The sequence below is a fragment of the Terrapene carolina genome, unplaced genomic scaffold (assembly GCF_002925995.2).
Source record: "Terrapene carolina triunguis isolate 2854851 unplaced genomic scaffold, T_m_triunguis-2.0 Scaffold34571, whole genome shotgun sequence".
NCBI lineage: Eukaryota > Metazoa > Chordata > Testudines > Emydidae > Terrapene > Terrapene triunguis.
The window spans coordinates 1-13,628 of record NW_020698922.1 but is presented as its reverse complement, the minus strand read 5'-3'; the positions used below and the strand labels follow the sequence as shown (position 1 = coordinate 13,628).

The window sequence follows — 13,628 nt, the reverse complement described above, 5'->3', positions numbered from 1 at the left end:
CCCCCCTCCCTGAGCCCCCTCATGTACCCCACACACCTCCTCTGCCCCAATCCCTTGCCCTGAGCCCCTTCCTGCACACCACACCCCCTCCTGCACCCCAACCCTACATACAATTTCCCCACCCAGATGTGGCCCTCAGCCCAAAAAGTTTGCCCACCCCTGATCTACAGCTATTCTAACCAGTACATTATAAGGACCCTGTTAAGAACTATGTTTAATTTTAATATAGTATCTTCTGTTGGTTTGCACTGGAACTTCCTCTCTTGCCTTAATTAAGCAGGCAACTAAAATTTAGCTTGGGGGAATGTATCATAAACATATCCAATTTAAGCCAAATCAGATTAGCTTCCATGCTTATTGTTAACACCTCAGTTCTTCCCCAAATTCTGCTGATCAGAAGCATGCAACATCTATACACCTGGGAGAGGTAGCAATTTTACTTTAAAGTCCTGGAACTGGATGATCTAGAACATAGCAAATCATTTCACAGACTTTCTGACTGCAAGATTCACAGCCTTAGATGGAAGCCATAGCAATTATCTGAGGCAAAAAAATTAAATGATGTTCCTTTAAATTGTGCCTAATCTGTGTCACTGCTATGTAAAGAAAAGAAAAACAAACTGTCACTTTTATGATGTTAAAAAGAAACATGATTATAGCAATTAATTGTTAAGGATGAACATGATAAAGTCAGAGTCATCTGATGCAGAGATAATTTAAACAGCAGCTCAAGAATTAGTGCACCCTTTCCCTGGTTCAGTTTTTTCCCTACAATAATAATTGGAAAGGTCTGGAGGAAGACTGGGTACACAGCTACAACTAGGCTGATGCTCAGAATTATAAGCCTTTTAAATTAAGAAAGTTTATAAAGGAGAGACTCTCAGTTTCAACAACAAACAAATCAAGGTTCTCTGTGATTTACATAGAGTGCAGTGGGGAAGCCATTAAGTGACTCATTACAAAATTTTAGACAAGCATTTTGTGTTTGGTGTTGAGCGATGCACTCACAAACACATTTGGAATAATGATGTGTGTGGCATTTGTGGTGATTTTGTTGCCCAAAGATCATAAAATGAAATTAGAGCAAAGGAAAATTTAAAATAGCAAGGAAAGTGTCTCAGTTGTGAGGTCTGTTAGACAGTGAATGATGGAGAATCCCTTAATGCATTGGCACCCTTGACAGCTATAGGATTTTGCACCTTCCCAATCCCAAATTAGAGATCCTCCACCAAGAGAACACCTCCCCCGACCCCTTCCGTGCAGCAGCTGGGTGTTATGACAAAGGTGCAGCAGCTGGAGAGAAATGGCCTGCTACGGGGAGACCGGGACAGACCAGGGCTGCCATGAAGTTCCTTTAAATAAGGAGCCATATGCTGCCAGTGGCTAAGTCTGTGACTACAGTCAGTCCATAACAAATATCCCCAAGGAAGTGGTGGAAGCCCCATTGGTTGAGTCATTTAAAAGTGGACTAGGCAATTATTAGAGAATATATTGTAAAGAGCAATCCTGTATTGGCAGGGGGTTGGATTACATGATTCAACTGGCTATGATTGGAGGAAGTTATGCTTGTAAAGCACTCTGTTGCTAAGGTGTTAGATGAATAAAGTATAATAATAATGAAAAATTTGTTTTAAATTTTAAGAAACTAGAGATGCAGAATTATTATTTATATAGCATTAGGGTTGTAACAGGTATTAGACTAAGACAAGCTCTGTGCCCCCATAGAGTTCACAATCTAAAATATACAACAGCATATCTACAAAAAAGTTATAGGGCCAGACCCTTAACTTGCAAGAGTCAGACAAAGCTTCATTGAAGTCAGTAGTGCTAGGCCAATTTACTGCAGCTGAGGATCTTGCCCACTGCAAAATATTTCAAACATCTCCAGAAATAAACTATCATTTGGGGTCCAATAATGTTAATGCTTTCTTTTCAAAGTTTAAACTATTTTAGTAATTGCAATACAAATGCGTATTATGTAACTATAAAGCAGGGGTGGGCAAACTTTTTGAGCCGAGGGCCACATCTGGGTGGGGAAATTGTATGCAGGGCCGGGGCAGGGGGTTGGGGTGCGGGAGGGAGGGGGTGCGGTGTGCAGGAAGAGGCTCAGGGCAAGGGATTGGGGCAGAGGAGGGGTGTGGGGTGCATGAGAGGGCTCAGGGAAAGGGGTTGGGGTGCAGGAGGGGTGCGGAGTGCAGGAGGGGGCTCAGGGCAGGGGTGCAGACTGCGGAAGGGGACTTAGGGCAGGTGGGTGGGGTGCAGGAGGGGTGCAGCAAGGGGCTCAGGGCAGGAGGTTGGGGTGCAGGAAGGGTGCACCGGGGGCTCAGGTGCACAGGGTGCAGCAGGGAGCTCAGGGCAGGGAGTTGGGGTTCAGGAGGGGTGCGAGGTGTAGGCAGGGGGCTTAGCGCAGGGAGTTGGGGGGTGGGGTGGAGAAGGGATTCGGGCTCCGGCCCGACGCTGCGGGGGGCAATCCCGCGGACTGGATCCAAAGCCCTAAGGGGCTGGATCCAGCCCGCAGGCCGTAGTTTGCCCACCCCTGCTATAAAGCATTATATGCACTAAGGGTCAAATTCCCCCTTCTGATTCACACAGTAGGTTTAGATTCCACTATCCTATTATCCTCTATGCATGGTGGAGTCAAGGTAAGTCCTGTGGATAGTAGAAGAGAATTTTGCCCCAAAGAAAGTGCTCATATGAATAAGTGATTACCACCAAACCTTTTCACAGGATTAGGCAGAATTTTCTGAAATACCTTATTCTGCCCCCAGAGGCAGTTAATTGTTTTCCCAAAAGGCCAGGTGGTTCTGATCCAAAGTTTGGAAGTGGGTCCTTCTCTCATTCAAACATATTTAGGTAGCAATGTAAAATTTACCTCAGAAGCAGGTAACTGCACCTCTTTCCTTCAATAGTTTGTTTTGCTCTCCAGGCCACATCATCTAGTCCCTTCCTTTCACCCATCTTTGTTTCCCCCCTTTCTCCCCCATAAAAATTTGGATTATATATTATCTTTTTTCATTTGAACTTTCCATTTGCCTTTCCCATTCTTTTTGTTTAGTATATAAAAGGAACATCCTCTTGGAGCACAGCATCATGCAGCCAAGTGCTTTGCAAACTTCCCTGTTGTGGATGACATGCACATTTCTCCTTTGCTATTACAGGCCTGAGCCCCTGCATAGCTCTGCCATTGCAGCACATTAACCCACCTGTAGTATATACCCTTACTATTCAAGCCAAATCTCTCCTTTGCAGGGAGTAGCAATCCTGCCATGATGATAATGAGATAACAGGCTTAGCCCACCCAAACTCACATGTAATCTAACCCAGATTTGAGAAAAGGATATTTAAAAGATGAAGGCTACCATGCAGTTACCCTACCCATTGCCCCTCCCCACCTTAATTATATCTCTAAGAGCATGGTGTGGAAACAGAGCCTACCTTAGATACAGAATGAGAAACTCTGTGAACCAAAACATAGACTATACAATCTGTCTGTAGGTAAGAGTTACAAACTGAATATTTAATGCTGGTCCTTCCTCCTTCAATTTAGCCAGATTTGATCCAAGTCACTTTCATTGGCTCAGAAAGAAAATAAAGAACAATATGGTGACCGTAACTGGAAATAACAAGTGTTTGTCATGTTTTAAACAGAATTGGATATAGGCACATTCAGAAGCTTGACCTGTTTCTAATGCTGAACTTTAATCACATCAAGGCTGGTTCTCTACAGAATATTGAAGTCAATGGTGGCGATAGGCACAACTGGCACATGCATGCTTTCTGTGCTGCTGTTCTTCAAGGAGTGTTCAGCAGCAGCAGCTGAGCGGTTAACCACAATTTTTTTTTGAAATGGTGGTGTTTCACTGGTACTATTAGCAATGTAGCCAGCCAGGATTTCAGGAGTTTGAATCAAACATAATGCAGGCATGGACGGGAGGGATGGGACGTTGCCCCCCTTCCCTCCTCCCCCAGAACTGCAAACCTTGGGCAGCCATGGAATTTGCCCCCCCCCCCCGCCCTGCCCTCATTGGCCTGACCGGAGCTGCCTCTCCCCCCCCCGAAATATAGAAGTCAAACTACACCTATGAATGCAGGGCACATGTACTAAACTGTTTTATACTTACTCTGCCCCTGAAGTCATTTGTGCCTACGTAAATATCAAGACATATTTGGATGTCTAACTCTACTGCTCAGCATAAGTAATTAGGATCACATTTGATGGCAGTTTTAAATTAAAAACAAATGACTAATTTGAGGAGTATAGGTACAGCTCAAACATACATCACTGATAAAATCAGGCAAGGTGAACCAAGCTTAAACCTGAGGGAACAGAGCACCATCTAGTGTTTTGAATGAGTTAAAATTCAAAGATCAGCTTCAAATTAATCTACACAGAAAAATCGCAGGCAGAGATAGTCATGAAGGAAGAAGTAGTTGTAAACCTAATACCCATCCCACACCTCACCTATGGAGTAGAGGCTTTTTGGGGTCAATTGACAGGAAGTGCTGCACCTGTTTTGAAACATTAAATATCAGCAGCAGACAGAAATAAGGCAGAGTTGCACTGCACCAGAAGCTATTAAGTGAGGAAGTTTAGATGTTTACATGTTATGGGCATTTCCTAGTCTGCTGTGCTGAATGAGGTTTACCTGTTTCCTTGGAATGAGTTTCTCAAGGCAGGAAAGGTTTGAAAACCACAGTGGAAATGGGGCATATTACCTCCACTGTAGATCAGTAGTAAAAGGAAGCTGCAGTCTCTTCATAAGAGGAGCTCTCCACAACTGCACATAGGAACAGGGCATCCGAAGGAACTTTGGTGCCACTGGCGTCCTACACCTCATCAAAGGCAATACAGGTAGTGAACGGGAGTCAATGCAACTTGAACAGCATTAACTCATGCATGGATATGAATGTAGGTCATGTACTGCAGCTGCTCTCCTTACCTCACAACAGAATTGACTTAGAGCAGCAGAGCTTCCAAGGCAATAATCAAACACAGCATAGAGAGGGAAGCTTGCTACAAACTCACTGGTTCCCTGCTCCACCAACCTTGTTCTGCTCCCTTTCCCTTCAGTAGAAGAGAGCATATAAGGCTACATGAGGTGCCTAAACACAAAAGCATTATTCTTAGATTAACTATTTTTACATGTGGAGAAGACTGGAACAATTTGCTTACCTAGCATGTTTTTTGCACCACATTCTAAAAGTTCTACTGCTTTCAACAGAAGGCTATTATTTTTTAAATGGGATAATTAATGCACTGTAGTTACCTGCAGTAATTTGAACTTTGTTTCAGCAATTGTTTCCATTTCACATAGTTGAAGATACATCTCTCACTGTAAATGTAGGAAAATCATACTAGAGCTCCTCATATTATGAAACATATCGAAAAGTTAAGTTGAGGTATTCCACTGAAACCATAACTGGCTTTCTACCCAGGTTCTCTTGAAATGAGGGGAGCAGAAACATACAGAACAGATGCAACGTGGAGGTTCTCGATCATCCTTGGCATAAAAGGCAGCATTTTCTCTTTTTAGAATACAAACCCAGAAGTAGAGTCTAACACATCTAGCACTCTTATTACTCTGGCCACACAAACTAGGGGTACTGTAGATCAGGAAGGGTGTTCACTTCTAGGAGAAAGCTATTCAGGACACCAGCTTGTGCTGGCATTTATTACAAACTAAAATGCTAAACATGCACTATTTGAGAAACAGGCACAGTACAGAACCAGCATCCTCAATCTAGCCCAGAGAAATTTATTGAAATGGGAAATATACCCAATCAGGTAGCTGGCATTTTATAACTCATTATAAATTGCATAGATACCTAGCTCTCAGGCAGTCCTTTTCAACAATAGATCTCAAAGCGCTTTACAAATTTGGTTGGTATCATGATTCGCATTGTACAGATGGGGATTAATGGTCTTGCAGAATCTGCTATGCACTGTGGCTTAAACGAAACCTCAATTTCAGACACAGATGCTATGATTCCCATGTGTCAGTGCTTGCTAGGTTTAAGAGTCTAAAGAAAGCAGGTTCCCATCAGCTACCAGGATCACACTTTCCAAATAGTCTGCAAGACATTGGTGACTACTTATACATATTGGTCAACACAAATGGTTGATGTTCAGAGAACAAATCTTGTCAAAACTGATTTTGGATAATAGTTACTAGGGCTGTCCCAGTGTAAAGCAGAAGACTCTATACTTTAGAAATCATGAACTGTATGTGCGTACACAAGGATACATGTTAAGAGACTAGGCACAAAACAGCCATCTGTGTCTGACGGATACAACAGCGCCCTGTATAAAGTGTCACTACAAGCTGCAACCCTTGCAAATTAGCAGAAACAAAGATGTAATGCAACATAAAAAAATATTAACCTCCTCCATAAAATAACTATAAGTGCACTTAATTCCACAATAAGTTGTAACTTGTAAATACGATGCATGTTGAAGAGGTTATTTTTTATATACCAAAAATTGATGACAAATCAATAATCCAAAAGATAAACCATATTTATTAAAAAATTAGAACTCAGCAATTGCCAAGATTGTAAAACTGAAAAGATTAATTTACTGATTTGACAGACACCTGTATTATAGCATTTAAATTTACTCCTTGAAAACTAAACTGTCTCACACCATCCTTTCATCATTTTTGTCGGTTATTTCCAATGATCCACAAGCCAAGCAGGTGCAAAAAAACAAAAACAAAACACAAACCAACAATATCATATAAAAATATGCACAGAGTTTTGCACAGAAGTGTGATCTGAACAGGAGCCTTATCTCAAAGCGAGCAGCTTTCCAACCAGGGAAAATCCTTTATGGTTTCAGCCAACCCGCAATGGAGGAGCTACGAGCACAACGCCGTCACCTCTGACAAAGAGCATTGGAATATTCCTCTTGGTAGACTAAGTGGAAGAAAAGGAAAGCATGATTTATACAATGCATCTGAGAAATGTAACCAACTTTAAATTCATGTTCAAAGAAATAGATATCAGAAGTTCATAAAAAGCAAGTTTTGAGGAAATACAACTTAGAGTCTTATCCACACACTGAAAAGAGCAATACAGTTAGCAGGCAGGTTTGCTGTAGCTTTTACTTTGATAACAATTTGCCTGAAGTTGCTTTAACTCAAGTCCTGCTCAAATCTAGCTATCAAAAATCAATTTTCATCTGTCAATTTTAAGTTTAACTAGATAAAACATTTAACTTAGAAAGTACTTTTAGTTTTTCTTTTCTCCACCATAAGTACATTTAAACCCTTACTTTATAAATCTCTTCATAGGTTTCCTCATCAATCTCTATTGTTGTCACGGTCTCTTCAACATCACCCAAAATCATATTTAAGTGCTGATCATAAGCCTGTGAGAATGAGACCAGTTTAAATTATTTTCTTTACAATCGGTACCACACACAACAAAAAAAAGTGTTTAAATATTTGTAGATCAAAGCAGTTCAAATACAAACTGATTAAAATGAAAGTACCTTTTCTCAGTGTATTTCAACTTGGACTCATGAATAATCAATTGCTTTGACCTTCAAATATACCAGTATTTTAACATTAGGGTTAATTTACTAGTGCACTAGTGAACACAGTACAACTTTTATTTTTACACATTAATTTTCTTTCAAATAGTTGTTTCAGCTGTCACATACTTTAACCAAATTATAGTAGCACAGGTTTAAGATTACTAAAGTTATACAGGTAGGGCCCTACCAAATTCATGTTCCATTTTGGTCAATTTCATGGTAATATGATTTTAAAAATAATCAATTCATTGCTTTCAAATATTTAAATCTGAAATTTCAGGGTGTTGTAACCGTGGGGGTCTCAACCCAAAATGGGATTGTGGGGGTGGGGTTGCAAGGCTATCGTAGGGGGTCGAAGTATTGCCACCCTTATATCTGCGCTGCTGCCTTTGGAGCTGGGCAGCCGGAAGGCAGCTGCTGGCTGGGTGCCCAGGTCTGAAGGCAATGCCGCCATCAGCAGCAGTGCAGAAGTAAGGGTGGCAATACTGTATCATGCCACCCTCACTTCAGCAGTGCTGCCTTCAGAGCGCGGCTCCCAGCCAGCAGCTGCAGAGCTTCCTGTAGCCGGGGGAGGTTCCCAGAGGTGGGCCTGACCTGGCCCCGGAAGTGGCCCTTGCAGGGGAAGAGGAAGTCCTGTCCCTCCCCAGCCCATCCAGGACTAGCAACTGGAGCCCAGCGCACAGTAGGAAACCCTGGCTGGGGCATCCCCAGCCCTGACTCTACTCAGCTCCAGGCTCAGTGCTCAGGAATTAAAGGGGCCTTGAGCTGGCTGTGTGTGTGCAGGGGTGACCACAGTGCCCTGGGCAGTCCCGCACCCTTTAGGCCGGCCCTGCCCCCGTACCTTGCTACCCTCACTTCTGTGTTGCTGCTGGTGGCAGTGCTGTCTTCAGAACTGGACTCCCGGCCAGCAGCTGCTACTCTCCAGCTGCCCTATGTGAAATCTGGTCTCCACTACAATAGCCAAATTTCACAGGGGAGACCAGATTTCACAGTCCATAACATGTTTTTCATGGCTGTGAATTTGGTAAGACCCTATATATAGGGCCTAATCTTGAAGGTTTCACCTAAGCCAAGATCCCCACAGAAGTAAATGAAAGCTTACAAGAGTAAGGCTGCAGGATTGGCAACCTAGTGTGGGTTTTGTGTGTGCACTGATCACAGATTGGACATAAATGTGTGGTATCTGCTCTATTTGCAGGTTATTTTGCCCTGACACCGTCTCTAAGTGAAGGAACTCTTTCATGAACTATCATTTTCATGTGTATAGAACCTCACAGTGATGACGTGGTGGATGAACAACAGACAAAATGTTGACCCCTCACTTCCACCTTTAACTATCAGAGGGGTAGCCGTGTTAGTCTGGATCTGTAAAAAGCAACAGAGTCCTGTGGCACCTTTAAGACTAACAGATGTATTGGAGCATAAGCTTACGTGGGTGAATGCCCACTTCGTCGGATGCATGTAAACTTATGCTCCAATACATCTGTTAGTCTTAAAGGTGCCACAGGAGACTCTGTTACCTTTAACTATGTAATTCTATTTGAAGTATTCCTTAGAAAATTCAATGAGCTTTTTCCATTAAAAAGCCAGCAAGGTAGAACTCAGCAGTACAATGACATAACGCCTATGTATTCATGAAATAAAAGTTCCTACAGGAAACAGATTTGAAGCTTTCAAGATATCATAAAAGAACATAGGCAAAGGGCTTAATGTGACCTTTTTAATTTAGTCATTTATGAACAGTAAAAATCCACACAATCGTCTCCGGTAGGGATGTAAATACTGTTTAAAAAGTTAACCGTTTAAATGATTTTAAAATATGTCATTTAAACAGTTAACTGTTTAAGTGGCTGGGGCCTATCAGGCCAGCATGGCTCGGGCCGCTCCGGGCAGGGAGTGCGGCTGGGCCTGCTCCGGCTGGCCGGGCCTAACGGTTAAGGCAGTTAACCGGTAAGACTATGCTTACCGGTTAACCTTTTACATCCCTAATCTCCAGTATGCCCACTGAAACTGGATCTACCTGGGGCCAACTCAATAAGCCACATAAGAATTTCAGCTAGCATAGCACTCAGAAGGCCTAATCAGAGATGACCATTCCCAACACATTACACCAACATGCCATGAACCACACTTGTGCTGCAACCATTTCAAGGTTATTGTCCTTGGGATAGCCCGTTTGGGACTTTGAAGATGAGGACTATACCACATTGCAGTGTTCAGGAGGGATGCTCTGACAAAAAGCCAGATATCTACTTGTGAGAGCAAGGGACAGGTCATTATCACTGAAAGTTGCTTGAATACAGAATAGACTTCTGTAGGATATCAGCTTGATCCCAAATACCATTACTTTTAGAGAATGTTTCAATACCTACCTATTATAAAGCTCTTTTCATTGGCAGATCTCAAAGTACTTTATAAAAAGGTTGGTATCATTATCCCTATTTTACAGATGGGAAACTGAGGTATAGAGAGCTGAAGTGACTTGCCCAAGGTCACTCAGGCGGTCAGTGGCAGAGGCAAGAAACAAACCTGGGTGTCTACTGAGTCCCAGTCCTGTGTTCTATCCACCAAGCAACATTGCTCTAAACTAGTTTAAGCTAGATTTCTCCTAAACCATCATATTGTAAAGACAACTGGTAATGGCAGGAAAGAAAATCCAGCATCTTGTCATTCTAAGATAACAGAATAAAAGACAAGGATTTCTACCTTTTACCGGTACTGGTGCTCAGATACCAAGAAATGCTCAGATAACATGTCAGGCACAAAAGAAATTTCTGTACACTTTAAACAGACCTTAAAAATGAACTTGAATGGAATACCACAAAGCAACCAACCTTTATGAGTATAAGTTGCCTTGACTTTTATGTCTACTGTTTCATAGTTAAAAGTACACCAGTGTTAAATCTTGCCACAGTGTTTTACTTACATGTAATCTGCCTCGAAGTTCTCGGTCATTCCTCATTTTCACATAGATTCGTTCATCTAGACTGAGTCTGATCAGATCCAGTGGCTCCTCTACAGTATTTGTTGTTTGTTGCTAAAAAAAATAGAAAGCAGTTTTTGCAATATACACAAAAGCCTCTGAACTTTTATGTTCAAAAGCAGTCTCTCTCTCTCTCTCTCTCTCAGGGATAGGATAAAGTACCTTTCACCTTCAGGTCAGTTATTTGATCCAGCCCAAGCTGGTAGCAACCAAAAATCATTACCATAGGACGAGCATTTGGTGGCCTGTATGAAGTTACATGAATTTCAGTCCACACTACCATCACAATTGGTACCCTTTACTGGCAATCTTAGTGGACAGGCCAGAAACCTGAACAGAAAGGGAACCAAATATGCCTTTCACTCTCAAAGTAGAACTCACATGGTCAGGTCTGAGATACTTTGGCAGGGGATGTAGAGAAGTTTACATTGTCACTAACTATACTGTTGTCATTGGTGGACAATTATTATTTGTATTATTGTAGCACCTAGCAGCCCTAGTCACGGACCAGAACCCCTCTCTGTCCTAAGCATTGTTCAAACAGAACAAAATGTTGGTCCTTGTCCCAAAGAGATAATGCATTGGGGTCTCCGGGGTAAGTGTCCTGTATTTTATATTCCTTCACAAATATTCCTTCAGCTTCACTTTCAACAAAACAAACTGCAATAAAAATAGGAAACATAAAGCCATGCATCTCTTAAGCTTGATAATAGCACTGACAATATTAAGGTTCCAGGAGACTTAAAACAGCACTGAAATGGCACTAAGACCACAAGGAACAATTCAAGTTAGATTTTTATTTTTTAATAAAGCAAAGATCATAGTAAAGACTGAAACAAAGGAAAAAGTTTTGATGTAAAATGCAGTAGTGAGAGGTTAAAGATTTGCTGATCCATAAGGAACATGCAGTCTGCCTCACGTCAAAGGCTGCAGCTTTCTGCAATTTTTTTGTCATGACTCCACTCTGTCATAGAATCATAGAAAATTAGGGTTGGAAGAAACCTCAGGAGGTCATCTAGTCCAACCCCCTGCTCAAAGCAGGACCAATCCCAACTAAATCATCCCAGCCAGGGCTGTGTCAACCCGGGCTTTAAAAACCTCTATGGATGGAGATTCCACCACCTCCCTAGGTAACCCATTCCAGTGCTTCACCACCCTCCTAGTGAAATAGTTTTTCTTAATATCCAATCTAGACCTCCCCCACTGCAACTTGAGACCACTGTTTCTTGTTCTGTCATCTGCCACCACTGAGAACAGCCTAGCTCCATCCTCTCTGGAACCCCCCTTCATGTAGTTGAAGGCTACTGTCCTTTTCCTGCTCTGCCTTAGCTTACTAACCCAGGGAAAAGGAAGCATCTCGTGTCACTCTTGAGCAAGCCCCTCTGGCTGAGCTAGGACTGAGGAGTGGTGGAGGCATGCTCTGGAGTAGTGGTCACCAATCTCCCAGTCGATTGCCATCTCCGGTTACAGCGGTCCCCCGTGGACCAGGGGGGCGGTTCTTCCTCCCCACGCTGCTCCTGCATGCAAGCACCACCCCCGAAGCTCCCATTGACTAGGAGCAGGGAGCTATGGCCAATGGGAGCTGCAGGAGTGGTACTTGCAGAGAGGGGCAGCTCACAGAGCCATGTACCCCCCCCCCCCCCCGGGGCATGTTGACCCCTTCCGGGAGTGGCGTGGGTCCAGGATAGGCAGGGAGCCTGCCTTAGCTTCGCTGTGCCACCGACTGGGAGCCACCCAAGGTAAGTGTTGGCTCCGGGAGGCAGGTTGGGGTGTGGCCTCCCACCAGGCAGCACCCCATACCCCCTCCTACACCCCTATCCTCTACCCCAACCTGACCCTCTCAGAGCCAGCACCCCACACCCCCTCAGGAACCCCAACACTCCACCCTAGCCCAGAGCCCCCTCCCACACTGCAAACCCCTCAGCCCAGAGCCCGCACCCAAACCCCTGCCCCAGCCTGGTGAAAGTGACTGAGGGTAGGGGAGAGCGAGCGAGGGAGAAAGGGGGGGATGGAGTGAGCGGGACAGGGCTTTGGGGAAGGGGCGGGGTAGATCCTGGGTTGCCCCTAAATTCAAAAAGCGATTTGGGGCACAAGAAGGTTGGAGACCACTGCTCTGGAGGGAGCTGTATCCAGCGTTTCTTTGCTGGAGGGCCTCCGTTCAGTTAGACAGTGAGCGTCTGAGGCAAGCTGGGGCGGGCTGAGACAGGGGACACTGGGGAGAGTAAATAGTGAGGGACCCCTAGGGAGCCCCCCCGTGAGCCCCATTCATTAACCATCCCGGCACTGTCTGAGGAGGGGAGAAGCTGAGTAAGAGAGGGGGCCGATAGCTATCCGTCCAGGCGGGAGGGCGACCCCGCTGCGGGGAGGGATCCCCAGGAGAGGGGACCCAGCCCCTGGAGGAAGGGGGGGGAGCCTCGCTCGACCCCGCACAAGGGCCCAGGCTGGGAAGGGGGCGGGCCCCAAACGTGGCTCCCGCCAAACAGTAAGACAGGGGCGAGTCGCTCACCTGGTCCACTTCGTCCGCCATCTTTCAAACGCGAGCCCCGCCTCCTCTCGCGCGAATCCGCCGCCCCTCGGGGAGCCGCCAGGAGCGCAGGCGAGTCGGCGCGAAGGAACGGAGGGTGGTGACGACACCCATTGCGTGAGGGAGAGGGCGTGGCTCGGTCTCCAAGCGAGGCTAGAGTGGCAGTTGCGCCGTTGGTCGGCCCAGGCTGGCAGAGGCGGGGCCTGGCGGGCGGGGCGGAGCAGGCGCTGTCTGTGCCCCACAGGCAGGGCGGGGGCGAGAGGAGCTAGGGGTGGGCCCGGGCTTGTGCTAGGTGGCTCCCCCCTCACCCGTTGTTCTGCCCTAGACGCTGTGGCTCAGTTTCCCCGCTCCCGTCACAGGGGGATGGGCAGGGTGAGCGCTGGCTCCCAGAGGGCGTGGCGAAGACCCACGTTACAGATGGGCAAACTGAGGCACTGCCGGCACAAACAGCTCTCGCTCCCGTTTTGCTACTTTGGGTGTACTGAGCAGGCTCACTCGAACTGAGCATGCCCAGTAACCTTAGTTGTAGCCACTGCCCTCTCTCTGCCCTTACTTCTGCTTACGATTTGCTGCCTCCTCTTTGG

The 13,628-nt window shown here is 45.1% G+C and overlaps 1 protein-coding gene across 1 annotated transcript; it reads right to left on the bottom strand.

Annotated features, from left to right (window-relative positions):
- Window positions 1–6,499: 6,499 nt before the first annotated feature.
- LSM3 (LSM3 homolog, U6 small nuclear RNA and mRNA degradation associated) lies at window positions 6,500–13,099 on the bottom strand. Its single transcript, XM_026646251.1, has 4 exons — window positions 13,027–13,099; window positions 10,464–10,574; window positions 7,274–7,369; window positions 6,500–6,915 (listed from the first exon to the last, which is right to left on the bottom strand). Exons 1-4 carry the CDS (start codon window positions 13,045–13,047, stop codon window positions 6,835–6,837), a joined length of 309 nt encoding a protein of 102 aa, XP_026502036.1. The 5' UTR covers window positions 13,048–13,099; the 3' UTR covers window positions 6,500–6,834.
- Window positions 13,100–13,628: the final 529 nt, after the last annotated feature.

Coding starts and splice junctions, on each gene's coding strand:
- LSM3 (XM_026646251.1), bottom strand. CDS start 13,047: ATGGCGGACGAAGTGGACCAG. Junction 10,575..13,026: donor TGGCGGACGAAGTGGACCAG/GTGAGCGACTCG, acceptor TATTTTTTTTAG/CAACAAACAACAAATACTGT. Junction 7,370..10,463: donor AACTTCGAGGCAGATTACAT/GTAAGTAAAACA, acceptor TCATTCTCACAG/GCTTATGATCAGCACTTAAA.